Genomic DNA, 23,193 nt, shown 5'->3' on the forward strand with positions numbered 1-23,193 from the left:
CATTTCCTTGTTCTCTTGGTATTCTTTGTTGAAAGCTAAACCTAGGTAGGCTCTTATGCTATTTTGTAAGCCCTTGAAGGCCGCCTCTTATTTCAGTGCATTTTGACAGTTTTTCACAGCTAGAGGGCGTTAGTTTGTGTGCCACATAGATAACATTCTGCTCACACCCGTGGAGTTACTTATGAGAGGGCACTGATTGGCTAAAATGCAAGTCTGTCAAAAGAACTGAAATAAGGGGGCAATCTACAGAGGCTTAGATACAAGGTAATCACAGAGGTAAAATGTATTTTAATATAACCGTGTTGGTTATGCAAAGCTGGGGAATGGCTAATAAAGGGATTATCTATCTTTTAAAAAAAATAACAAATCTGGAGTAGACTGCCCCTTTAATTAATGTTGTCATGGTAACATTAATCCCATGGCTACTAAAGAGAATTGCAGTATACAGTGTGATAATCTTTTGGTAAAAAAAAAAAGAAAGATGAACGGAAAAAATGAGAGATATATCAGATGTTACTAAACAATAGCCCTGTAAATAGAGCCCATACAATGATATGTGTTCCTTAAGTAAAGTAAGGGTAAGACTAGGCAGACCTCCACAATCAAACTACACTCCTATGCACACTCCAATGTCTACCCTCACAAGCCTGCAGTATACACAGAGCAATGTAGGGAGAAATATCACGGAGCATACGCGTCCTGCAGCTGTACGCCCAAACTGGTTAATATCAGCTTGCAGACATAAGGAAAGTACATGGTGGTGTGTGTGTGTGTAAGGGTTACAAGTTGATACATGAAACAAATCTGAACAGATAATGTGGTTATCCAATACTGTTCACAACAGTCTTAATTGTCATTCAAGAATTGCTAAAAAACGAGAAGCCAATGTGTTAGGTAAGTTTTGTATAAAATGACATGAACTGGTTTTAGCAATTCTTGAATGACAATTAAGACTGTTGTGAACAGTATTGGATAACCACATTATCTGTTCAGATTTGTTTCATGTATCAACTTGTAACCCTTACACACACACCACCATGTACTTTCAACTTGATACACTATGGGGAATATTTTACAACTGTTTTTAACAATGCACAGAATACTTGTGCAGTATTCAGTATATAAGCATTTTTATATAGTGTATTGTCTCAATGGGTAAGGCCTTGTTTTCCTTTAAAGTTAAACTATCTCTGAGAACCATATTTAGTATTGGCCAGCATAGGGTCTCCAACTTCAGGAAGATGTAGAAAGCCCTCAAACTTAAAGGGCTCCTTCCCTCTCACTCCCTTTTTGCATTTGAACTCAGTTTCTACCTATTAGCATTGCAGTTATGTGAACTGAAAGTGTTTTGTAATAAGGTGTAACAGACTACTTTCTCAGGCTAAGGCAGAAGTTGTTTTATTCCTTTCTATTGTTCATATTACTTAGCCTTTACAATGATATGATTCTACCAGTGTGTGTGAGAACCAGCCCGTCATGCCATGGTAAATTTATTGTGTTTTTACCACGTCACTTGTTGTTTTAGGGCTCAAACCCATTCTCCCCTCTCTTTATAATTTAGGTTCTTGTTTTGTGATGTGTAAAGTATTATGCTTGCAGGGGTGGGGTATTATATACAGTGGCTGTCACACATTTGGATCTCTATAAAGCTATTCAGTAGTACTGAAAACATTTCTGAAAAGAGTGTAACAATTTGAATTATTGATCAGTTTAAATCTGCTCTTTCCGAGCTCTAATTATTTACCAATAGTTAACCTGTTTTATTCAAATCAACCTGTGCAATTATTCTAATGCTGTTTTTTTATTTCATGTATACATTTATTCTTCTTCTCATTAGGTCACCAGAAACAAATAGATCCTGAAACATTTCGGGATTTCTATACTTATTGGAAGGAAAGTGAAGCAGAAGCTGAAGATGTGAATTTACCTCCCATAGTAGTAGAATGTCTGGATCGCAATGAATTTGTTTATAAGCTCTCCCGCTCCGTTAAAACAAATTACGGAGTTGGGAAGATCGCAATGACGCAGAAGCGCTTATTCTTGCTGATGGAAGGAAGGTCTGGCTATGTTGAAATAGGAACATTTCGAAATATTGAAGTAAGGAATATTTGTAAATTTAGGACAGAATCTCAAATTTGTCTACTTTTTTAGATTCCTTGTACTGAGAAAATGCAATTAATTAATACTTTGGTCAATTTACTTTTAACCTCTTAAGGACATATGATGGAATTTTTCCATCATAAAACAATTGAGCAAACTGAAAGCTGTGTCCTTAAAGGGTTAAGCAAACCTTATTGTTACTACATACAATATCTGAAACTGGTCTTGTAATAAAGATATCTCTTAAATAGAGAGAAAGCAGGACCCCCCACATATATATAAAGTGTGTATTTCCTAGTGACTAGCTCATAACATTCTCTATTAAATGTAAATATAATGTGGTTATAGATCATACCTTCATGCAAATCATACCAGCGCAGTGAATCGGAATAATTAAATTGGGGGGGGGGGGGACATTTGTCAACAAAACAAGAAAGAATTAAGAACATTGTGGGGCATAATTACATAATACTGAAAGATAGCAATCATATTCTAGCAATAACTACCGTTGTCTTAATAGAACATTGTAACTATTTTACATAAATATACTCCTCATAATAAGGGCTGTAATGTTTAATATATATATATTTTTTAAATCCATAGTTATAGCAGATGTTTTTAGATTGTATCTTCCTAGCAGTACATCTGTCCCTGGCTGTATAAACCCTACTTGATGCCTTATTTTTATTAATAAATAAATTATTAAAAAATGGCAGCAAGATTTTTGTATTTTCCATGCTTGAAAGAGGAGGCATATTTGAAATAACTATTCATGCCAGTCTTATTGAGAGTCCTATTATAACTACTGAGATTAGCATTATTTATCGATGGCTACATTGCATTTTGGTATAAAGGCTATTTAGCAATAAACAATTCTTCTGCAAATACCAAATACATAAAAATGAATCAAGTTTGTTTTTAGCAATTACAGCGCTGTCTCGTGTTTTTTTCATCAATAGGAGGTTAAATGCACCACTGTTGCCTTCCTAGTTTTAAGGATACCAACCCTTCGAATTAAGACCTCGACAAGGAAAATTGTCTTTGAAGCAAATTTGAAAAATGAGTGCGACCTGTGGCATTTAATGATCAAGGAGATGTGGGCTGGGAGGAAAATGGCTGATGATCACAAGGTCAGTTATTGTATACTGCAGTGTTCAACAAATCTATTTAAAAAATTGCAGCCAGTAAGAATATTTAGGAGCCAGACATTCTTTGAGGAGCCAAACAGTGGTAGTTGTATAAAGATATATGGAGAATAACCCAAAAAGTTAGGAGCCAGGGGTAAAATTCTAGGAGCCAATGTCTCCTTGGTTTGTCGAGCCCTAGTATACTGCATGTACAAACCTATACATAGAGTTGTAAATGTTATACCATAAAGCATAATGTGATAGCAGACAGGTGTGGTGTAGGAACGCCACTCTACCTTTTTTAAATGAGGGCGTCAAATCATACTTTAGTAGTCGCTGGAGCCACATGTAACTGTAGATGTTTTATTAGTCAAAACCACAATATACAATTGTAATTAAAACAAGTGAAACATTTTAGAACAGGTTTGTTTATTTTAAGGCACAATATGCTGTCCAATTTTTTTTAAGTGTCTCTCTATTTCTCCAAAGTGAAAATTTTGTGTGTCTTAAACTAGTATGTTTTAGTGATTTCACCTTATAAAAGCTATTTCTTTCATGTAATTGGCAAGAGTCCATGAGCTAGTGACGTATGGGATATACAAACCTACCAGGGGGGGAAAAGTTTCTGAAACCTCAAAATGCCTATAAATACACCCCTCACCACACCCACAATTCAGTTTTACAAACTTTGCCTCCTATGGAGGTGGTGAAGTAAGTTTGTGCTAAGATTTCTACGTTGACATGCGCTTCTCAGCATTTTGAAGCCCGATTCCTCTCAGAGTACGGCGAATGTCAGAGGGACGTGGAGAGTATTACCTATTGATTGCAATGATTTCCCTAACAGGGGTCTATTGCATAGGTTCTCTGTTATCGGTTGTAGAGATTCATCTCCTACCTCCCTTTTCAGATCGACGATATACTCTCATATACCATTACCTCTACTGATAACTGTTTCAGTACTGGTTTGGCTATCTGCTATATGTGGATGGGTGTCTTTTGGTAAGTATGTTTTTTCTTAAGACACCTCAGCTATGGCTTGGCACTTTATGCATTTATATAAAGTTATAAATATATGTATTGCACTTATATTTGCCATGAGTCGGGTTCATGTATTTCCTTTTGCAGATTGTCAGTTTCATATTTGGGGAAGTTAATATTGAGAAATATTTTTCTTACCTGGGGATTAGTCTTTTTCTTTCAAGTAATTGGCAAGAGTCCATGAGCTAGTGACATATGGGATATACAATCCTACCAGCAGTGGCAAAGTTTCCCAAACCTCAAAATGCCTATAAATACCCCCCTCACCACACCCACAATTCAGTTTTACAAACTTTGCCTCCTATGGAGGTGGTGAAGTAAGTTTGTGCTACGTTGATATGCGCTTCTCAGCATTGTTGAAGCCTGATCCCTCTCAGCATACAGCGAATGTCAGAGGGACGTGAAGGGAGTATCACTTACTTGAATACGATGATTTCCCTAACGGGGGTCTATTGCATAGGTTCTCTGTTATCGGTCGTAGAGATTCATCTCCTACCTCCCTTTTCAGATCGACGATATACTCTCAATTTACCATTACCTCAAATGCTAAACTTTATTGCGTCATTCTTGGTGTGAAAATATATTTGGCGCGAAAAAATATGTTTATGACGCATCTTAGTCATTTCTTGCATCATACGTGACGCTGAGACCTTTCACACGGCGGCGTCATTAGTGACGCGAGTGTGTCAAACTTTTTCATTATTTCAATACCCCTTGTATGTTTGCCTCTTGCTTTTTGCTTTCAGAGGCCTATGCTATTGCATTTTTTCCCATTCCTGAAACGGTCATAGAAGGAAATAGATCATTTTGCTTTATATGTTGTTTTTTTCTCTTACATTGTGCAAGATGTCCCATTCTGATCCTGTCTCAGAAGTTTCTCCTGGAACATTGCTGCCTGACATCGGTTCTACCAAAGCTAAGTGCATTTGTTGTAAAATTGTAGAAATTATTTCACCGAATGTCATTTGTAATAGTTGTCATGATAAACTTTTACTGGCAGATAGTGTTTCCATCAGTAATAGTACATTGCCAGTTGCAATTCCTTCAACTTCTAATGTGCATGATATACTTGTAAATTTTAAAGAATTTGTTTCTGATTCTATTATGAAGGCTTTGTCTGCATTTCCACCTTCTAATAAACGTAAAAGGTCTTTTAAAATTTCTCATTTAGCTGATGAAATTTCAAATGACCAACAACATAATAATTCATCCTCTTCTGATGAGGATCTATCTGAAACAGAAGATCCTTCCTCAGACATTGACACTGACAAATCTACTTATTTATTTAAAATAGAGTATATGCGTTCTTTATTAAAAGAAGTGTTAATTACTTTGGATATTGAGGTAACCAGTCCTATTGACGTTCAGTCTAATAAACGTTTAAATGCTGTTTTTAAACCTCCTGTGGTTTCCCCAGGGGTTTTTCCCATTCCTGAGGCCATTTCTGATATGATTTATAGGGAATTGAATAAGCCAGGTACTTCTTTTATTCCTTCTTCAAGGTTTAAAAAATTGTATCCTTTTCCAGCAAAATCTACAGAGTTTTGGGAAAAAATCCCCAAAGTTGATGGGGCTATTTCTACTCTTGCTAAACGTACCACTATTCCTATGGAAGATAGCACTTCCTTTAAGGATCCTTTAGATAGGAAGCTTGAATCTTATCTAAGGAAGGCCTATTTATATTCAGGTCGTCATCTCAGACCTGCTATTTCTTTGGCTGATGTTGCGGCTGCATCAACTTTCTGGTTGGAGAATTTAGCGCAACACAAATTGGATTCTGACATATCTAGCGTTGTTCGCTTACTGCAACATGCTAATCATTTTATTTGTGATGCCATTTTTTATATTATCAAAATTGATGTTAGATCCATGTCTTTAGCTGTTTTAGCTAGAAGAGCTTTGTGTCTTAAATCCTGGAATGCTGATATGACATCTAAATCTAGATTACTATCTCTTTCTTTCCAAGATAATAATTTATTTGGTTCTCGGTTGGATTTTATTATTTCAACTATCACTGGGGCAAAAGGAGTTTTTTTGCCTCAGGATAAAAATCCGAAGGGTAAATCTAAGGCTTCTAATCGTTTTCGTTCCTTTCGTCAGAATAAGGAACAAAAACTCAATCCTTCCCCCAAGGAATCTGCTTCCAATTGGAAGCCTTCCTCAAATTGGAATAAATCCAAGCCATTTAGGAAACCAAAGTCAGCCCCTAAATCCGGATGAAGGTGCGGCCCTCATGCCAGCTCAGCTGGTAGGGGGCAGATTAAGGTTTTTCAAGGATTTTTGGATAAAATCTGTCCAAAATCATTGGATTCAGAGCATTGTCTCTCAAGGGTATCGAATAGGATTCAAAATAAGACCTCCTGTGAGAAGATTTTTTCTCTCACGCATCCCAGTAAATCCAGTAAAAGCTCAGGCTTTTCTGAAGTGTGTTTCAGACCTGGAGTCTTCAAGGGTAATTATGCCAGTTCCTCCTCAGGAACAAGGTTTGGGGTTTTATTCAAACCTATTCATTGTACCAAAGAGAGAAAATTTATTCAGACCAGTTCTGGATCTAAAAATTTTTAATCGTTATGTAAGAGTGCCAACTTTCAAGATGGTGACTATAAGGACTATTCGGCCTTTTGTTCAGCGAGAACATTATATGTCCACAATAAACTTGCAGGATGCATACCTTCATATTCCGATTCATCCAGAACACTTTCAGTTTCTGAGATTCTCTTTTCTAGACAAGCATTACCAATTTGTTGCTCTTCCATTTGGCCTAGCAACAGCTCCAAGAATCTTTCTCCAACATAGGTGTGTCCGGTCCACGGCGTCATCCTTACTTGTGGGATATTCTCTTCCCCAACAGGAAATGGCAAAGAGCCCAGCAAAGCTGGTCACATGATCCCTCCTAGGCTCCGCCTTCCCCAGTCATTCTCTTTGCCGTTGTACAGGCAACATCTCCACGGAGATGGCTTAGAGTTTTTTAGTGTTTAACTGTAGTTTTTATTATTCAATCAAGAGTTTGTTATTTTAAAATAGTGCTGGTATGTACTATTTACTCTGAAACAGAAAAGAGAAGAAGATTTCTGTTTGTAAGAGGAAAATGATTTTAGCAACCGTTACTAAAATCGATGGCTGTTTCCACACAGGACTGTTGAGAGGAATTAACTTCAGTTGGGGGAACAGTGAGCAGACTTTTGCTGCTTGAGGTATGACACATTCTAACAAGACGATGTAATGCTGGAAGCTGTCATTTTCCCTATGGGATCCGGTAAGCCATTTTTATAACAGACAGAAAAAAAGGGCTTCACAAGGGCTTTTTAAGACTGTAGACATTTTCTGGGCTAAATCGATTTATATATAAACATATTTTATACTCCATAGCCTTGAGGAATTATTTTAATCTTGGGAATTTTGTAAAATAACCGGCAGGCACTGTATTGGACACCTTATTCTCTAGGGGCTTTCCCTAATCATAGGCAGAGTCTCATTTTCGCGCCTGTATTGCGCACTTGTTTTTGAGAAGCATGACATGCAGATCCATGTGTGAGGAGCTCTGATACATAGAAAAGACTTTCTGAAGGCGTCATTTGGTATCGTATTCCCCTTTGGGCTTGGTTGGGTCTCAGCAAAGCAGATACCAGGGACTGTAAAGGGGTTAAATATAAAAACGGCTCCGGTTCCGTTATTTTAAGGGTTAAAGCTTCCAAATTTGGTGTGCAATACTTTTAAGGCTTTAAGACACTGTGGTGAAATTTTGGTGAATTTTGAACAATTCCTTCATACTTTTTCGCAATTGCAGTAATAAAGTGTGTTCAGTTTAAAATTTAAAGTGACAGTAACGGTTTTATTTTAAAACGTTTTTTGTACTTTATTATCAAGTTTATGCCTGTTTAACATGTCTGAACTACCAGATAGACTGTGTTCTGAATGTGGGGAAGCCAAGGTTCCTTCTCATTTAAATAGATGTGATTTATGTGACACAAAATTTAGAGAAAATGATGCCCAAGATGATTCCTCAAGTGAGGGGAGTAAGCATGGTACTGCATCATCCCCTCCTTCGTCTACACCAGTCTTGCCCACACAGGAGGCCCCTAGTACATCTAGCGCGCCAATACTCCTTACTATGCAACAATTAACGGCTGTAATGGATAATTCTATCAAAAACATTTTAGCCAAAATGCCCACTTATCAGCGAAAGCGCGACTGCTCTGTTTTAGAAAATACTGAAGAGCATGAGGACGCTGATGATATTGGTTCTGAAGGGCCCCTACACCAGTCTGAGGGGGCCAGGGAGGTTTTGTCTGAGGGAGAAATTTCAGATTCAGGGAAAATTTCTCAACAAGCTGAACCTGATGTGATTACATTTAAATTTAAGTTGGAACATCTCCGCGCTCTGCTTAAGGAGGTGTTATCCACTCTGGATGATTGTGAGAATTTGGTCATTCCAGAGAAACTATGTAAAATGGACAAGTTCCTAGAGGTCCCGGGGCCCCCCGAAGCTTTTCCTATACCCAAGCGGGTGGCGGACATTGTAAATAAAGAATGGGAAAGGCCCGGTATACCTTTCGTCCCTCCCCCCATATTTAAAAAAATTGTTTCCTATGGTCGACCCCAGAAAGGACTTATGGCAGACAGTCCCCAAGGTCGAGGGGGCGGTTTCTACTCTAAACAAACGCACCACTATACCCATAGAAGATAGTTGTGCTTTCAAAGATCCTATGGATAAAAAATTAGAAGGTTTGCTTAAAAAGATGTTTGTTCAGCAAGGTTACCTTCTACAACCAATTTCATGCATTGTTCCTGTCACTACAGCCGCGTGTTTCTGGTTCGATGAGCTAGAAAAGGCGATCAATAATAATTCTTCTTCTTATGAGGAGATTATGGACAGAATTCGTGCTCTTAAATTGGCTAATTCTTTCACCCTAGACGCCACTTTGCAATTGGCTAGGTTAGCGGCGAAAAATTCTGGGTTTGCTATTGTGGCGCGCAGAGCGCTTTGGTTAAAATCTTGGTCAGCGGATGCGTCTTCCAAGAACAAATTGCTTAACATTCCTTTCAAGGGGAAAACGCTGTTTGGCCCTGACTTGAAAGAGATTATCTCTGATATCACTGGGGGCAAGGGCCACGCCCTTCCTCAGGATAGGTCTTTCAAGGCCAAAAATAAACCTAATTTTCGTCCCTTTCGCAGAAACGGACCAGCCCCAAGTGCTACGTCCTCTAAGCAGGAGGGTAATACTTCTCAAGCCAAGCCAGCCTGGAGACCTATGCAAGGCTGGAACAAGGGAAAGCAGGCCAAGAAACCTGCCACTGCTACCAAGACAGCATGAGATGTTGGCCCCCGATCCGGGACCGGATCTGGTGGGGGGCAGACTCTCTCTCTTCGCTCAGGCTTGGGCAAGAGATGTTCTGGATCCTTGGGCGCTAGAAATAGTCTCCCAAGGTTATCTTCTGGAATTCAAGGGGCTTCCCCCAAGGGGGAGGTTCCACAGGTCTCAATTGTCTTCAGACAGGAAGGTCAATTCATGACCACGGTGGATTTAAAGGATGCGTATCTACATATTCCTATCCACAAGGAACATCATCGGTTCCTAAGGTTCGCATTCCTGGACAAGCATTACCAGTTTGTGGCACTTCCGTTCGGATTAGCCACTCCTCCAAGGATTTTCACAAAGGTACTAGGGTCCCTTCTAGCTGTGCTAAGACCAAGGGGCATTGCAGTAGTACCTTACTTGGACGACATTCTGATTCAAGCGTCGTCCCTTCCTCAAGCAAAGGCTCACACGGACATTGTCCTGGCCTTTCTCAGATCTCACGGATGGAAAGTGAACATAGAAAAGAGTTCTCTATCTCCGTCAACAAGGGTTCCCTTCTTGGGAACAATAATAGACTCCTTAGAAATGAGGATTTTTCTGACAGAGGCCAGAAAAACAAAACTTCTAAACTCTTGTCAAATACTTCATTCTGTTCCTCTTCCTTCCATAGCGCAGTGCATGGAAGTAATAGGTTTGATGGTAGCGGCAATGGACATAGTTCCTTTTGCGCGCATTCATCTAAGACCATTACAACTGTGCATGCTCAGTCAGTGGAATGGGGACTATACAGACTTGTCTCCGACGATACAAGTAAATCAGAGGACCAGAGATTCACTCCGTTGGTGGCTGTCCCTGGACAACCTGTCACAGGGGATGAGCTTCCGCAGACCAGAGTGGGTCATTGTCACGACCGACGCCAGTCTGGTGGGCTGGGGCGCGGTCTGGGGACCCCTGAAAGCTCAGGGTCTTTGGTCTCGGGAAGAATCTCTTCTACCGATAAATATTCTGGAACTGAGAGCGATATTCAATGCTCTCAAGGCTTGGCCTCAGCTAGCAAAGGCCAAGTTCATACTGTTTCAATCAGACAACATGACAACTGTTGCGTACATCAACCATCAGGGGGGAACAAGGAGTTCCCTGGCGATGGAAGAAGTGACCAAAATCATTCAATGGGCGGAGACTCACTCCTGCCACTTGTCTGCAATCCACATCCCAGGAGTGGAAAATTGGGAAGCGGATTTTCTGAGTCGTCAGACATTTCATCCGGGGGAGTGGGAACTCCATCCGGAAATCTTTGCCCAAATTACTCAACTGTGGGGCATTCCAGACTTGGATCTGATGGCCTCTCGTCAGAACTTCAAGGTTCCTTGCTACGGGTCCAGATCCAGGGATCCCAAGGCGACTCTAGTAGATGCACTAGTAGCACCTTGGACCTTCAAACTAGCTTATGTATTCCCGCCGTTTCCTCTCATCCCCAGGCTGGTAGCCAGGATCAATCAGGAGAGGGCATCGGTGATCTTGATAGCTCCTGCGTGGCCACGCAGGACTTGGTATGCAGACCTGGTGAATATGTCATCGGCTCCACCATGGAAGCTACCTTTGAGACGAGACCTTCTTGTTCAAGGTCCGTTCGAACATCCGAATCTGGTCTCACTCCAACTGACTGCTTGGAGATTGAACGCTTGATCTTATCAAAGCGAGGATTCTCAGATTCTGTCATTGATACTCTTGTTCAGGCCAGAAAGCCTGTAACTAGAAAAATTTACCACAAAATATGGAAAAAATATATCTGTTGGTGTGAATCTAAAGGATTCCCTTGGGACAAGGTAAAAATTCCTAAGATTCTATCCTTTCTTCAAGAAGGTTTGGAGAAAGAATTATCTGCAAGTTCCTTAAAGGGACAGATTTCTGCCTTGTCTGTGTTACTTCACAAAAAGCTGGCAGCTGTGCCAGATGTTCAAGCCTTTGTTCAGGCTCTGGTTAGAATCAAGCCTGTTTACAAACCTTTGACTCCTCCTTGGAGTCTCAATTTAGTTCTTTCAGTTCTTCAGGGGGTTCCGTTTGAACCCTTACATTCCGTTGATATTAAGTTATTATCTTGGAAAGTTTTGTTTTTGGTTGCAATTTCTTCTGCTAGAAGAGTTTCAGAATTATCTGCTCTGCAGTGTTCTCCTCCTTATCTGGTGTTCCATGCTGATAAGGTGGTTTTACGTACTAAACTTGGTTTTCTTCCGAAAGTTGTTTCTAACAAAAATATTAACCAGGAGATAGTCGTGCCTTCTTTGTGTCCGAATCCAGTTTCAAAGAAGGAACGTTTGTTGCACAATTTGGATGTTGTTCGTGCTCTAAAATTCTATTTAGATGCTACAAAGGATTTTAGTCAAACATCTTCCTTGTTTGTTGTTTATTCAGGTAAAAGGAGAGGTCAAAAAGCAACTTCTACCTCTCTCTCTTTTTGGATTAAAAGCATCATCAGATTGGCTTACGAGACTGCCGGACGGCAGCCTCCTGACAGAATCACAGCTCATTCCACTAGGGCTGTGGCTTCCACATGGGCCTTCAAGAACGAGGCTTCTGTTGATCAGATATGTAAGGCAGCGACTTGGTCTTCACTGCACACTTTTACTAAATTTTACAAGTTTGATACTTTTGCTTCTTCTGAGGCTATTTTTGGGAGAAAGGTTTTGCAAGCCGTGGTGCCCTCCATTTAGGTGACCTGATTTGCTCCCTCCCTTCATCCGTGTCCTAAAGCTTTGGTATTGGTTCCCACAAGTAAGGATGACGCCGTGGACCGGACACACCTATGTTGGAGAAAACAGAATTTATGTTTACCTGATAAATTACTTTCTCCAACGGTGTGTCCGGTCCACGGCCCGCCCTGGTTTTTTAATCAGGTCTGATAATTTATTTTCTTTAACTACAGTCACCACGGTATCATATGGTTTCTCCTATGCAAATATTCCTCCTTTACGTCGGTCGAATGACTGGGGAAGGCGGAGCCTAGGAGGGATCATGTGACCAGCTTTGCTGGGCTCTTTGCCATTTCCTGTTGGGGAAGAGAATATCCCACAAGTAAGGATGACGCCGTGGACCGGACACACCGTTGGAGAAAGTAATTTATCAGGTAAACATAAATTCTGTTTTTCAAAGGTACTGGGTGCCCTACTATCTGTAATCGGAGAACAGGGTATTGCAGTGTTTCCTTATTTGGACGATATCTTGGTACTAGCTCAGTCTTTACATACTGCAGAATCTCACACGAATCAGCTAGTGTTGTTTCTTCGAAAACCTGGTTGGAGGATCAATTTACCAAAAAGTTTCTTGATTCCTCAGACAAGGGTCACCTTTTTAGGCTTCCAGATAGATTCAGTGTCCATGACTCTGTCTTTAACAGACATGTCAGGGTTGAGCACTGTTTCTTTAAGAGACTCTGAAGTTTCTCCTAATTGATTGTTCCTCCTATAAAACAACACAGCACATTGCAATCAGTGCTTGGTATTGTGTTCCAGTATCCACTGAGTACACCTTGTATTAAGCTCTGGATTACAAGTTGTCTCTGCTGGATTTCCTAATACCGGATCCTACTCTCACTTCCTCATTTGATGCCTCTGCAAGATTCCTCAGTGGGGTAACGGAAGATTTATTACCTTCTCTCAATGTCTCTCTGCTTCAGCCGCAGCCGCTGCTACATTCCAGGCTGTCAGCTCTGCCGGTGACGTCACACGCTCACTTCCTCCTCATTCAGCATTCACACACTGCCTGCCTGCTCCACCATCAGACTTCTCAGCTCCTGCAGCATTTCAGGTACACTCTCTGCAAATACTACTACTGACTGCTTAGCTTGCTACCACTTACAAATATTGCTGTATTTGATTATTCATATTTAGGTAGTATTACGCTCTCCATCCTGAAATTATTCTTTCTCTTGTTAGGTGTATCCAATCCACGGATCATCCATTACTTGTGGGATATTCTCCTTCCCAACAGGAAGTTGCAAGAGGATCACCCACCGCAGAGCTGCTATATAGCTCCTCCCCTAACTGCCATATCCAGTCATTCTCTTGCAAGCTCTCAACATAGCTGGAGGTAGTTAGAGGAAAGTGGTAAAATATAGTTAGTTTTTTCTTCAATCAAAAGTTTGTTTTTAAATGGTACCGGAGTGTACTATTTTATCTCAGGCAGCATTTAGAAGAAGAATCTGCCTGCGTTTTTTTTATGATCTTAGCAGAAGTAACTAAGATCCACTGCCGTTCTCACATATGTCTGAAGAGTGAGGTAACTTCAGAGGGAGAATGGCGTGCAGGGTATCCTGCAATAAGGTATGTGCAGTTAAGTTTTTCTAGGGATGGAATTTGCTAGAAAATGCTGCTGATACCGGATTAATGTAAGTTAAAGCCTAAATACAGTGATTTAATAGCGACTAGTATCAGGCTTGCTATCAGAGGTATATACTCTGATTAATGTGCAATATAAAACGTTTGCTGGCATGTTTTATCGTTTTTATATATGCTTTGGTGATAAAACTTATTGGGGCCTAGTTTTTTCCACATGGCTGGCTTTATTTTTGCCTAGAAACAGTTTCCTGAGGCTTTCCACTGTTATAGTATAAAAGTTACAGTTGGTGCAGTTAAAATTACAAACTGTGACATTCAGCTTCCCTCAGCAGTCCCCTGCATGCTATAGGACATCTCTGAAGGGCTCAAAAGGCTTCAAAAGTAGGAGCTGTGGCAGTTGTTATGACTGTTTAAAAAACATATTTTTCGTTTTGTTAATCTGTTTTTTGTATTAAGGGGTTAATCAATCATTTGCAAGTGGGTGCAATGCTCTGCTAACTTGTTACATACACTGTAAAAATTTCGTTAGTTTAACTGCCTTTTTTCACTGTTATTTCAAATTTTGGCAAAATTTGTTTCTCTTAAAGGCACAGTAACATTTTTTTATATTGCTTGTTAACTTGATTTAAAGTGTTTTCCAAGCTTGCTAGTCTCATTGCTAGTCTGTATAAACATGTCTGACATAGAGGAAACTCCTTGTTCATTATGTTAAAAGCCATGGTGGAACCCCATAGGAGAATGTGTACTAAATGTATTGATTTCACTTTAAACAATAAAGATCAGCTGTTATCTTTAAAAGAATTATCACCAGAGGATTCTGACGAGGGGGAAGTTATGCCGACTAACTCTCCCCACGTGTCGGACCCTTTGACTCCCGCTCAAGGGACTCACGCTAAAATGGCGCCAAGTACATCAAAGACGCCCATAGCGATTACTTTTCAGGACATGGCGGCAATCATGGATAATACCCGGTCAGCTGTATTAGCCAGACTGCCTGAATTCAGAGGAAAGCGCGATAGCTCTGGGGTTAGACGTAATACAGAGCGCGCATATGTTTTAAGGCCCATGTCTGATACTGCGTCACAATATGCAGAAGCTGAGGAAGAGCTTCAGTCTGTGGGTGATGTCTCTGACTCGGGGAAACCTGATTCAGATATGTCTACTTTTAAATTTAAGCTTGAGAACCTCCGGGTGTTGCTTGGAGAGGTTTTAGCTGCTCTGAATGACTGTGACACAATTGCAGTGCCAGAGAAATTGTGTAAACTGGATAAATACTACGCGGTGCCGGTGTGTACTGATGTTTTTCCAATACCTAAAAGGTTTACAGAAATTATTACTAAGGAGTGGGACAGACCCGGTGTGCCGTTTCCCCCCCCCTCCTATTTTTAGAAAAATGTTTCCAATAGACGCCACCACACGGGACTTATAGCAGACGGTCCCTAAGGTGGAGGGAGCAGTTTCTACTTTAGCAAAGCATGCCACTATCCCTGTCGAGAACAGTTGTGCTTTTTCAGATCCAATGGATAAAATATTAGAAGGTTACCTTAAGAAAATGTTTATTCAACAAGGTTTTATCCTGCAGCCCCTTGCATGCATTGCTCCTGTCACTGCTGCTGCGGCGTTCTGGTTTTAGTCCTTTCAGACAGCTACTCCATTGACTGAAATACTTGACAAGCTTAGAACACTTAAGCTAGCTAATTCTTTTGTTTCTGATGCCATTGTTCATTTCACTAAACTAACGGCTAAGATTTCTGGATTCGCCATCCAGACGCGTAGGGCGCTATGGCTTAAATCTTGGTCAGCTGACGATACTTCAAAGTCTAAATTACTCAACATTCCCTTCAAGGGGCAGACCCTATTCGGGCCTGGTTTGAAGGAAATCATTGCTAACATTACTGGAGGTAAGGGTCATACCCTTCCTCAGGACAGGGCCAAATCAAGGGCCAAACAGTCTAATTTTCGTGCCTTTCGAAACTTCAAGGCAGGTGCAGCATCAACTTCCTCTGCTACAAAACAAGAGGGAACTTTTGCGCAATCCAAGCAGGCCTGGAAATCTAACCAGGCCTGGAGCAAAGGCAAGCAGGCCAGAAAGCCTGCTGCTGCCTCTAAGACAGCATGAAGGAACGGCCCCCTATCCGGCAACGGATCTAGTAGGGGGCAGACTTTCTCTCTTCGCCCAGGCGTGGGCAAGAGATGTTCAGGATCCCTGGGCGTTGGAGATCATATCTCAGGGATATCTTCTGGACTTCAAAGCTTCCCCCCACAAGAGAGATTTCACCTTTCGAGATTATCTGTAAACCAGATAAAGAAAGAGGCATTCTTACGCTGTGTGCAAGACCTCCTAATAATGGGAGTGATCCATCCAGTTCCACAGATGGAACAAGGACAGGGATTTTTTTCAAATCTGTTTGTGTTTCCCAACAAAGAGGGAACCTTCAGACCAATTTTGGATCTTAAGATCTTAAACAAATTCCTCAGAGTTCCATCGTTCAAATTGGAAACTATTCGGACATTCCTACCTATGATCCAGGAGGGTCAGTACATGACCACAGTGGATTTGAAGGATTCTTACCTTCACATACCGATTCACAAAGATCATCATCGGTTCCTAAGGTTTGCCTTTATAGACAGGCATTACCAGTTTGTGGCTCTTCCCTTCGGGTTAGCTACAGCCCCAAGAATTTTTACAAAGGTTCTGGGGTCTCTTCTGGCGGTCCTAAGACCACGGGGCATAGCAGTGGCCTCTTATCTAGACGACATCCTGATACAGGCGTCAAACTTCCAAATTGCCAAATCTCATATGGACATAGTGTTGGCATTTCTGAGGTCGCATGGGTGGAAAGTGAACGAGGGAAAGAGTTCTCTATCACCCCCTCACAAGGGTTTCCTTCCTAGGAACTCTGATAGATTCTGTAGAAATGAAAATTTACCTGACGGAGTCCAGGTTATCAAAGCTTCTAAATTCCTGCCGTGTTCTTCACTACATTCCGCGCCCTTCAGTGGCTCAGTGCATGGAAGTGATCGGCTTAATGGTAGCAGCGATGGACATAGTGCCATTTGCGCGCCTACATCTCAGACCACTGCAATTATGCATGCTCAGTCAGTGGAATGGGGATTACACAGATTTGTCCCCTCTGCTAAATCTGGATCAAGAGACCAGAGATTCTCTTCTCTGGTGGCTATCTCGGGTCCATCTGTCCAAAGGTATGACCTTTCGCAGGCCAGATTGGACAATTGTAACAACAGATGCCAGCCTTCTAGGTTGGGGTGCAGTCTGGAATTCCCTGAAGGCTCAGGGATCGTGGACTCAGGAGGCGAAACTCCTCCCAATAAATATTCTGGAGTTAAGAGCAATATTCATTGCTCTTCTAGCTTGGCCTCAGTTAGCAACCCTTAGGTTCATCAGATTTCAGTCGGACAACATCACGACTGTGGCTTACATCAACCATCAAGGGGGGACCAGGAGCTCCCTAGCGATGTTAGAAGTCTCCAAGATAATTCGCTGGGCAGAGACTCACTCTTGCCATCTATCAGCGATCCATATCCCAGGTGTAGAGAACTGGGAGGCGGATTTTCTAAGTCGTCAGACTTTTCATCCGGGGGAGTGGGAACTCCATCCGGAGGTGTTTTCTCAATTGGTTCATTGTTGGGGCACACCAGAATTGGATCTCATGGCGTCTCGCCAGAACGCCAAGCTTCCTTGTTACGGATCCAGGTCCAGCGACCCAGAAGCGACGCTGATAGATGCTCTAGCAGCACCGTGGTTCTTCAACCTGGCTTATGTGTTTCCACCGTTTCCTCTGCTCCGTCGACTGATTGCCAAAATCAAACAGGAGAGAGCATCAGTGATCTTGATCGCGCCTGCGTGGCCAAGCAGGACCTGGTATGCAGACCTGGTGGACATGTCATCCTTTCCATCTTGGCCACTGCCTCTGAGACAAGACCTTCTACTACAAGGTCCTTTCAATCATCCAAATCTAATTTCTCTGAGACTGACTGCCTGGAGATTGAACGCTTGATTTTATCAAGGCGTGGCTTCTTCGAGTCAGTCATTGATACCTTAATAAAGGCACGAAAGCCTGTAACCAGGAAAATCTACCATAAGATATGGCGCAAATATCTTCATTAGTGTAAATCCAAGAATTACTCATGGAGTAAGGTTAGGATTCCTAGGATATTGTCCTTTCTCCAAGAGGGTTTGGATAAAGGATTATCAGCTAGTTCTTTAAAGGGACAGATTTCTGCTCTGTCTATCCTTTTGCACAAGCGTCTGGCAGAGGTTCCAGACGTCCAGGCATTTTGTCAGGCTTTGGTTAGAATTAAGCCTGTGTTTAAACCTGTTGCTCCTCCATGGAGCTTAAACTTGGTTCTTAAGGTTCTTCAAGGAGTTCCGTTTGAACCCCTTCATTCCATTGATATCAAACTTTTATCTTGGAAAGTTCTGTTTTTGATGGCTATTTCCTCGGCTCGTAGAGTCTCTGAGTTATCAGCTTTACAATGTGATTCTCCTTATCTGATTTTCATACAGATAAAGTAGTTCTGCGTACAAAACCTGGGTTTTTACCTAAGGTAGTTTCCAACAAGAATATCGATCAAGAGATTGTTGTTCCATCATTGTGTCCTAATCGTTCTTCAAAGAAGGAACGTCTTTTACATAATTTGGACGTAGTCCGTGCTTTAAAGTTTTACTTACAAGCGACTAAAGATTTTCGTCAAACATCTTCCTTGTTTGTTGTTTACTCTGGACAGAGGAGAGGTCAAAAGGCTTTGGCAACCTCTCTTTCTTTTTGGCTTCGGAGCGTAATACGCTTAGCCTATGAGACTGCTGGACAGCAGCCCCCTGAAAGGATTACAGCTCATTCTACTAGAGCTGTGGCTTCCACCTTGGCCTTTAAAAACGAGGCTTCTGTTGAACAGATTTGCAAAGCGACGACTTGGTCTTCGCTTCATACCTTTTCAAAATGTTATCAAATTTGATACTTTTGCTTCTTCGGAGGCTATTTTTGGGAGACAGGTTCTACAGGCAGTGGTCCCTTCCGTTTAAGTACCTGCCTTGTCCCTCCCTTCATCCGTGTACTTTAGCTTTGGTATTGGTATCCCACAAGTAATGGATGATCCGTGGACTGGATACACCTAACAAGAGAAAACATAATTTATGCTTACCTGATAAATTTATTTCTCTTGTGGTGTATCCAGTCCACGGCCCGCCCTGTCCTTTTAAGGCAGGTCTAAATTTTAAACTACAGTCACCACTGCACCCTATGGTTTCTCCTTTCTCGGCTAGTTTCGGTCGAATGACTGGATATGGCAGTTAGGGGAGGAGCTATATAGCAGCTCTGCTGTGGGTGATCCTCTTGCAACTTCCTGTTGGGAAGGAGAATATCCCACAAGTAATGGATGATCCGTGGACTGGATACACCACAAGAGAAATAAATTTATCAGGTAAGCATAAATTATGTTTTGAGTGTGAATCCAGGATCTGTGTACTTATCTGCATGCTGAGCCAGAGTGTGTTCTGAATATCTTTACCTTACTTCTACCGTAGCCCAGTCTTGCTTGCTTCATTTAACAACCTGTGAATCAGAGTTGTTATTAACAACCTGTGAATCAGAGTTGTTATTAACAACCTGTTTTTACCATAAGGTGGTCTTATATTTCCCTGTCCTATACTTTAATTATTCTTTCAAAAGGTATACAGTGTGTGTTTATAAGATAAAGATATAGACTGTGTATATTTTGAAATAATAAAACACTTTATTTTTCAGAATCTGCTTGTCAGTAGTTGATTCAATAAATAAAGTGTAACAACCAAATTTTTACTACTGTTGTGTTCCATATAACAAACATAAATTGAGAGTAACATTATAAGACAAGAGACGTTTAAAATTGGTCGCAGCATGCCGTTTCCTTCAGTCTGTCGTTCCCTTCAGTGGCTATGTGCATGGAAGTTTTAGGTCTCATGACTGCAGCATCGGACGCGATCCCCTTTGCTAGTTTTCACATGAGACCTCTACAGCTTTGTATGCTGAATCAATGGTGCAGGGATTATACAAAGATATCACAATTAATAACCTTGAATCCCAATGTACGACACTCTCTGACATGGTGGATAGATCACCATCGTTTGGTTCAAGGGGCTTCTTTTGTTCTGTTTGGGGATCTCTGACAGCACAAGGGGTTTGGAAATCTCAAGAGGCGAGATTACCAATAAATATTTTAGAACTCCGTGCAATTCTCAGGACTCTTCAGTTCTGGCCTCTGCTAAAGAGAGAACAATTGGGAAGCTGATTATCTCAACCTCCAGACTTTACATCCAGGGGAGTGGTCTCTCCATCCAGATGTTTTCTCAGATTGTTCAGATGTGAGGGCTTCCAGAGATGGATCTCATGGCCTCTCATCTAAACAAGAAACTTCCCAGATACCTGTCCAGGTCCAGGGATGTTCAGGCGGAAGCAGTGGATGCACTGACACTTCCTTGGTGTTATCATCCTGCTTACATCTTTCCGCCTCTAGTTCTCCTTCCAAGAGTGATCTCCAAAATCATCATGGAACAGTCTTTTGTGTTGCTGGTGGCTCCAGCATGGCCACACAGGTTTTGGTATGCGGATCTGGTTCGGATGTCCAGTTGCCCGCCTTGGCCACTTCCGTTATAGCCGGACCTACTATCTCAAGGTCCGTTTTTCCATCAGGATCTCAAATCATTAAATTTGAAGGTATGGAAATTGAACGCTTAGTTCTAAGTCATAGAGGTTTCTCTGACTCAGTGATTAATACTATGTTACAAGCTCGTAAATCTGTCTCTAGAAAGATTTATTATAGAGTTTGGAAGACTTACATTTCATGGTGTTCTTCTCATAAATTCTCCTGGCATTCTTTTAGAATTCCTAGAATTTTACAGTTCCTTCAGGATGGTTTGAATAAGGGTTTGTCTGCAAGTTCCTTGAAAGGACAAATCTCCGCTCTTTCTGTTTTATTTCACAGAAAGATTGCTATACTTCCTGATATTTACTGTTTTGTACAGGCTTTAGTTCGTATTAAGCCTGTCATTAAATCAATTTCTCCTCCTTGGAGTCTTAATTTGGTTCTGAAGGCTTTACAGGCTCCTCCATTTGAGCCTATTCATTCTTTGGACATTAAACTACTTTCTTGGAAAGTGTTGTTCTTTTTGGCTATCTCTTCTGAGTTTATGAGCTATCTGCTCTTTCTTGTGAGTCTCCTTTTCTGATTTTTCATCAGGATAAGGCAGTTTTGCGGACTTCTTTTCAATTTTTACCTAAGGTTGTGAATTCTAACAACATTAGTAGGGAAATTGTTGTCCCTTCCTTGTGTCCTAATCCTAAGAATTCTTTGGAGAGATCCTTACATTCTTTGGATGTGGTAAGAGCTTTGAAATATTATGTGGAAGCTACTAAAGCTTTCAGGAAGACTTCCAGTCTATTTGTTTTATTTTCTGGTCCTAGGAAAGGTTAGAAGGCTTCTGCTATTTCCTTGGCTTCTTAGTTGAAACTTTTGATTCATCAAGCTTATTTGGAGTTGGGTCAGGCCCCGCCTCAGAGAATTACAGCTCATTCTACTAGATCAGTCTCCACTTCGTGGGCTTTTAAGAATGAAGCTTCAGTTGATCAGATTTGCAAAGCGGCAACTTGGTCCTCTTTGCATACATTTACTAAATTCTACCGTTTTTATGTATTTGCTTCTTCGGAAGCAGTTTTTGGTAGAAAAGTTCTTCAGGCAGCTGTTTCAGTTTGATTCTTCTGCTTTTGATTTTATTTTTTTTTCTTTCAAACATGAAAATAAACTTATTTTTTGGGTTGTGGATTAATTTTTTCAGCAAAATATGGCTGTTTTTATTTTTATTCCCTCCCTCTCTAGTGACTCTTGAGTGGAAGACTCCACATCTTGGGTATTGATATCCCATATGTCACTAGCTCATGGACTCTTGCCAATTACATGAAAGAAAACATAATTTATGTAAGAACTTACCTGATAAATGAATTTCTTTCATATTGGCAGGAGTCCATGATGCCCACCCTTTTTATGGTGGTTATGATTTTTTGTATAAAGCACAATTATTTCCAAATTTCCTTTGTTGATGTTTTCTACTCCTTTCTTTATCAACCCACTGCTTGGCTATTCGTTAAACTGAATTGTGGGTGTGGTGAGGGGTGTATTTTTAGGGATTTTGAGGTTTGGGAAACTTTGCCCCTCCTGGTAGGAGTGTATATCCCATATGTCACTAGCTCATGGACTCTTGCCAATATTAAAGAAATGAATTTATCAGGTAAGTTCTTACATAAATTATGTTTTTCTCTCACGCGTTCCAGCAAACCCAGTGAAGGCTCAGGCTTCTCTGAAGTGTGTTTCATATCTAGAGCTTTCAGGGCTCAATTATACTAGTTCTGTTTCTGGAACAGGGTCTGGGTTTTTATTCAAATCTATTCATTGTCCCAAAGAAAGAAAATTCATTCAGTCCGGTTCTGGATCTGAAAATTTTGAAACGTTTTGTGAGAGTGCCAACTTTCAAAATGGTGACTATAAGGACTATTCTGCCTTTTGTTCAGAAACCTAATCCTTCCCCCAAGGAATCTGTTTCCAATTGGAAGCCTTCCTCAAATTGGAATAAGTCCAAGCCATTTAAGAGATCAAAGCCAGCCCCCAAGTCCGCATGAAGGTGTGGCCCTCATTCCAGCTCAGCTGGTAGGGGGCAGATTAAGATTTTTCAAAGATGTTTGGATCAATCAATTCGGTCCAAAATCAATGGATTCAGAGTGTTGTCTCTCAGGGATACAGAATAGGATTCAGAGTAAGACCGCCTGTGAGAAGATTTTTTCTCTCACGCATTCCGGCAAACCCAGTAAAGGCTCAGGCTTTCCTGAAGTGTGTTTCAGACCTGGAGTCATCAGGGGTAATCATTCCAGTTCCGTTTCAGGAACAGGGTCTGGGGTTTTATTCAAATCTATTCATTGTCCCAAAGAAAGAAAATTCATTCAGACCAGTTTTGGATCTAAAAATTTTGAATCGATATGTAAGAGTACCAACTTTCAAAATGGTGACTATAAGGACTATTCTGCCTTTTTGTTCAGCAAGTGCATTATATGTCCACAATAGACTTACAGGATGCATATCTTCATATTCCGATTCATCCAGACCACTATCGGTTTATGAGATTCTCTTTTCTATCAAAAAGTTCCTTGATTCCTCAGACAAGGGTCACCTTTTTAAGTTTCCAGATAGATTCAGTGTCCATGACTCTGTCTCTAACAGACAAGAAACAAATAAAGTTGGTTTTAGCTT

General features: G+C 41.0%; 1 protein-coding gene across 2 annotated transcripts in view; it reads left to right on the top strand.

Annotated features, from left to right (window-relative positions):
- The window catches only part of DENND3 (DENN domain containing 3), a 322,502-nt gene that overhangs the window by 229,229 nt on the left and 70,080 nt on the right, over window positions 1-23,193 (top strand). For both annotated transcript variants that reach the window (XM_053715396.1, XM_053715397.1), the window contains 2 exons: window positions 1,838-2,097; window positions 3,060-3,230. In XM_053715396.1, the coding sequence (XP_053571371.1) occupies window positions 1,838-2,097; window positions 3,060-3,230 (431 nt within the window). The remainder of the gene's footprint in view (window positions 1-1,837; window positions 2,098-3,059; window positions 3,231-23,193) is intronic.

The sequence above is a fragment of the Bombina bombina genome, chromosome 5 (assembly GCF_027579735.1).
Source record: "Bombina bombina isolate aBomBom1 chromosome 5, aBomBom1.pri, whole genome shotgun sequence".
In the NCBI taxonomy this organism is placed as follows: Eukaryota; Metazoa; Chordata; class Amphibia; order Anura; family Bombinatoridae; genus Bombina; species Bombina bombina.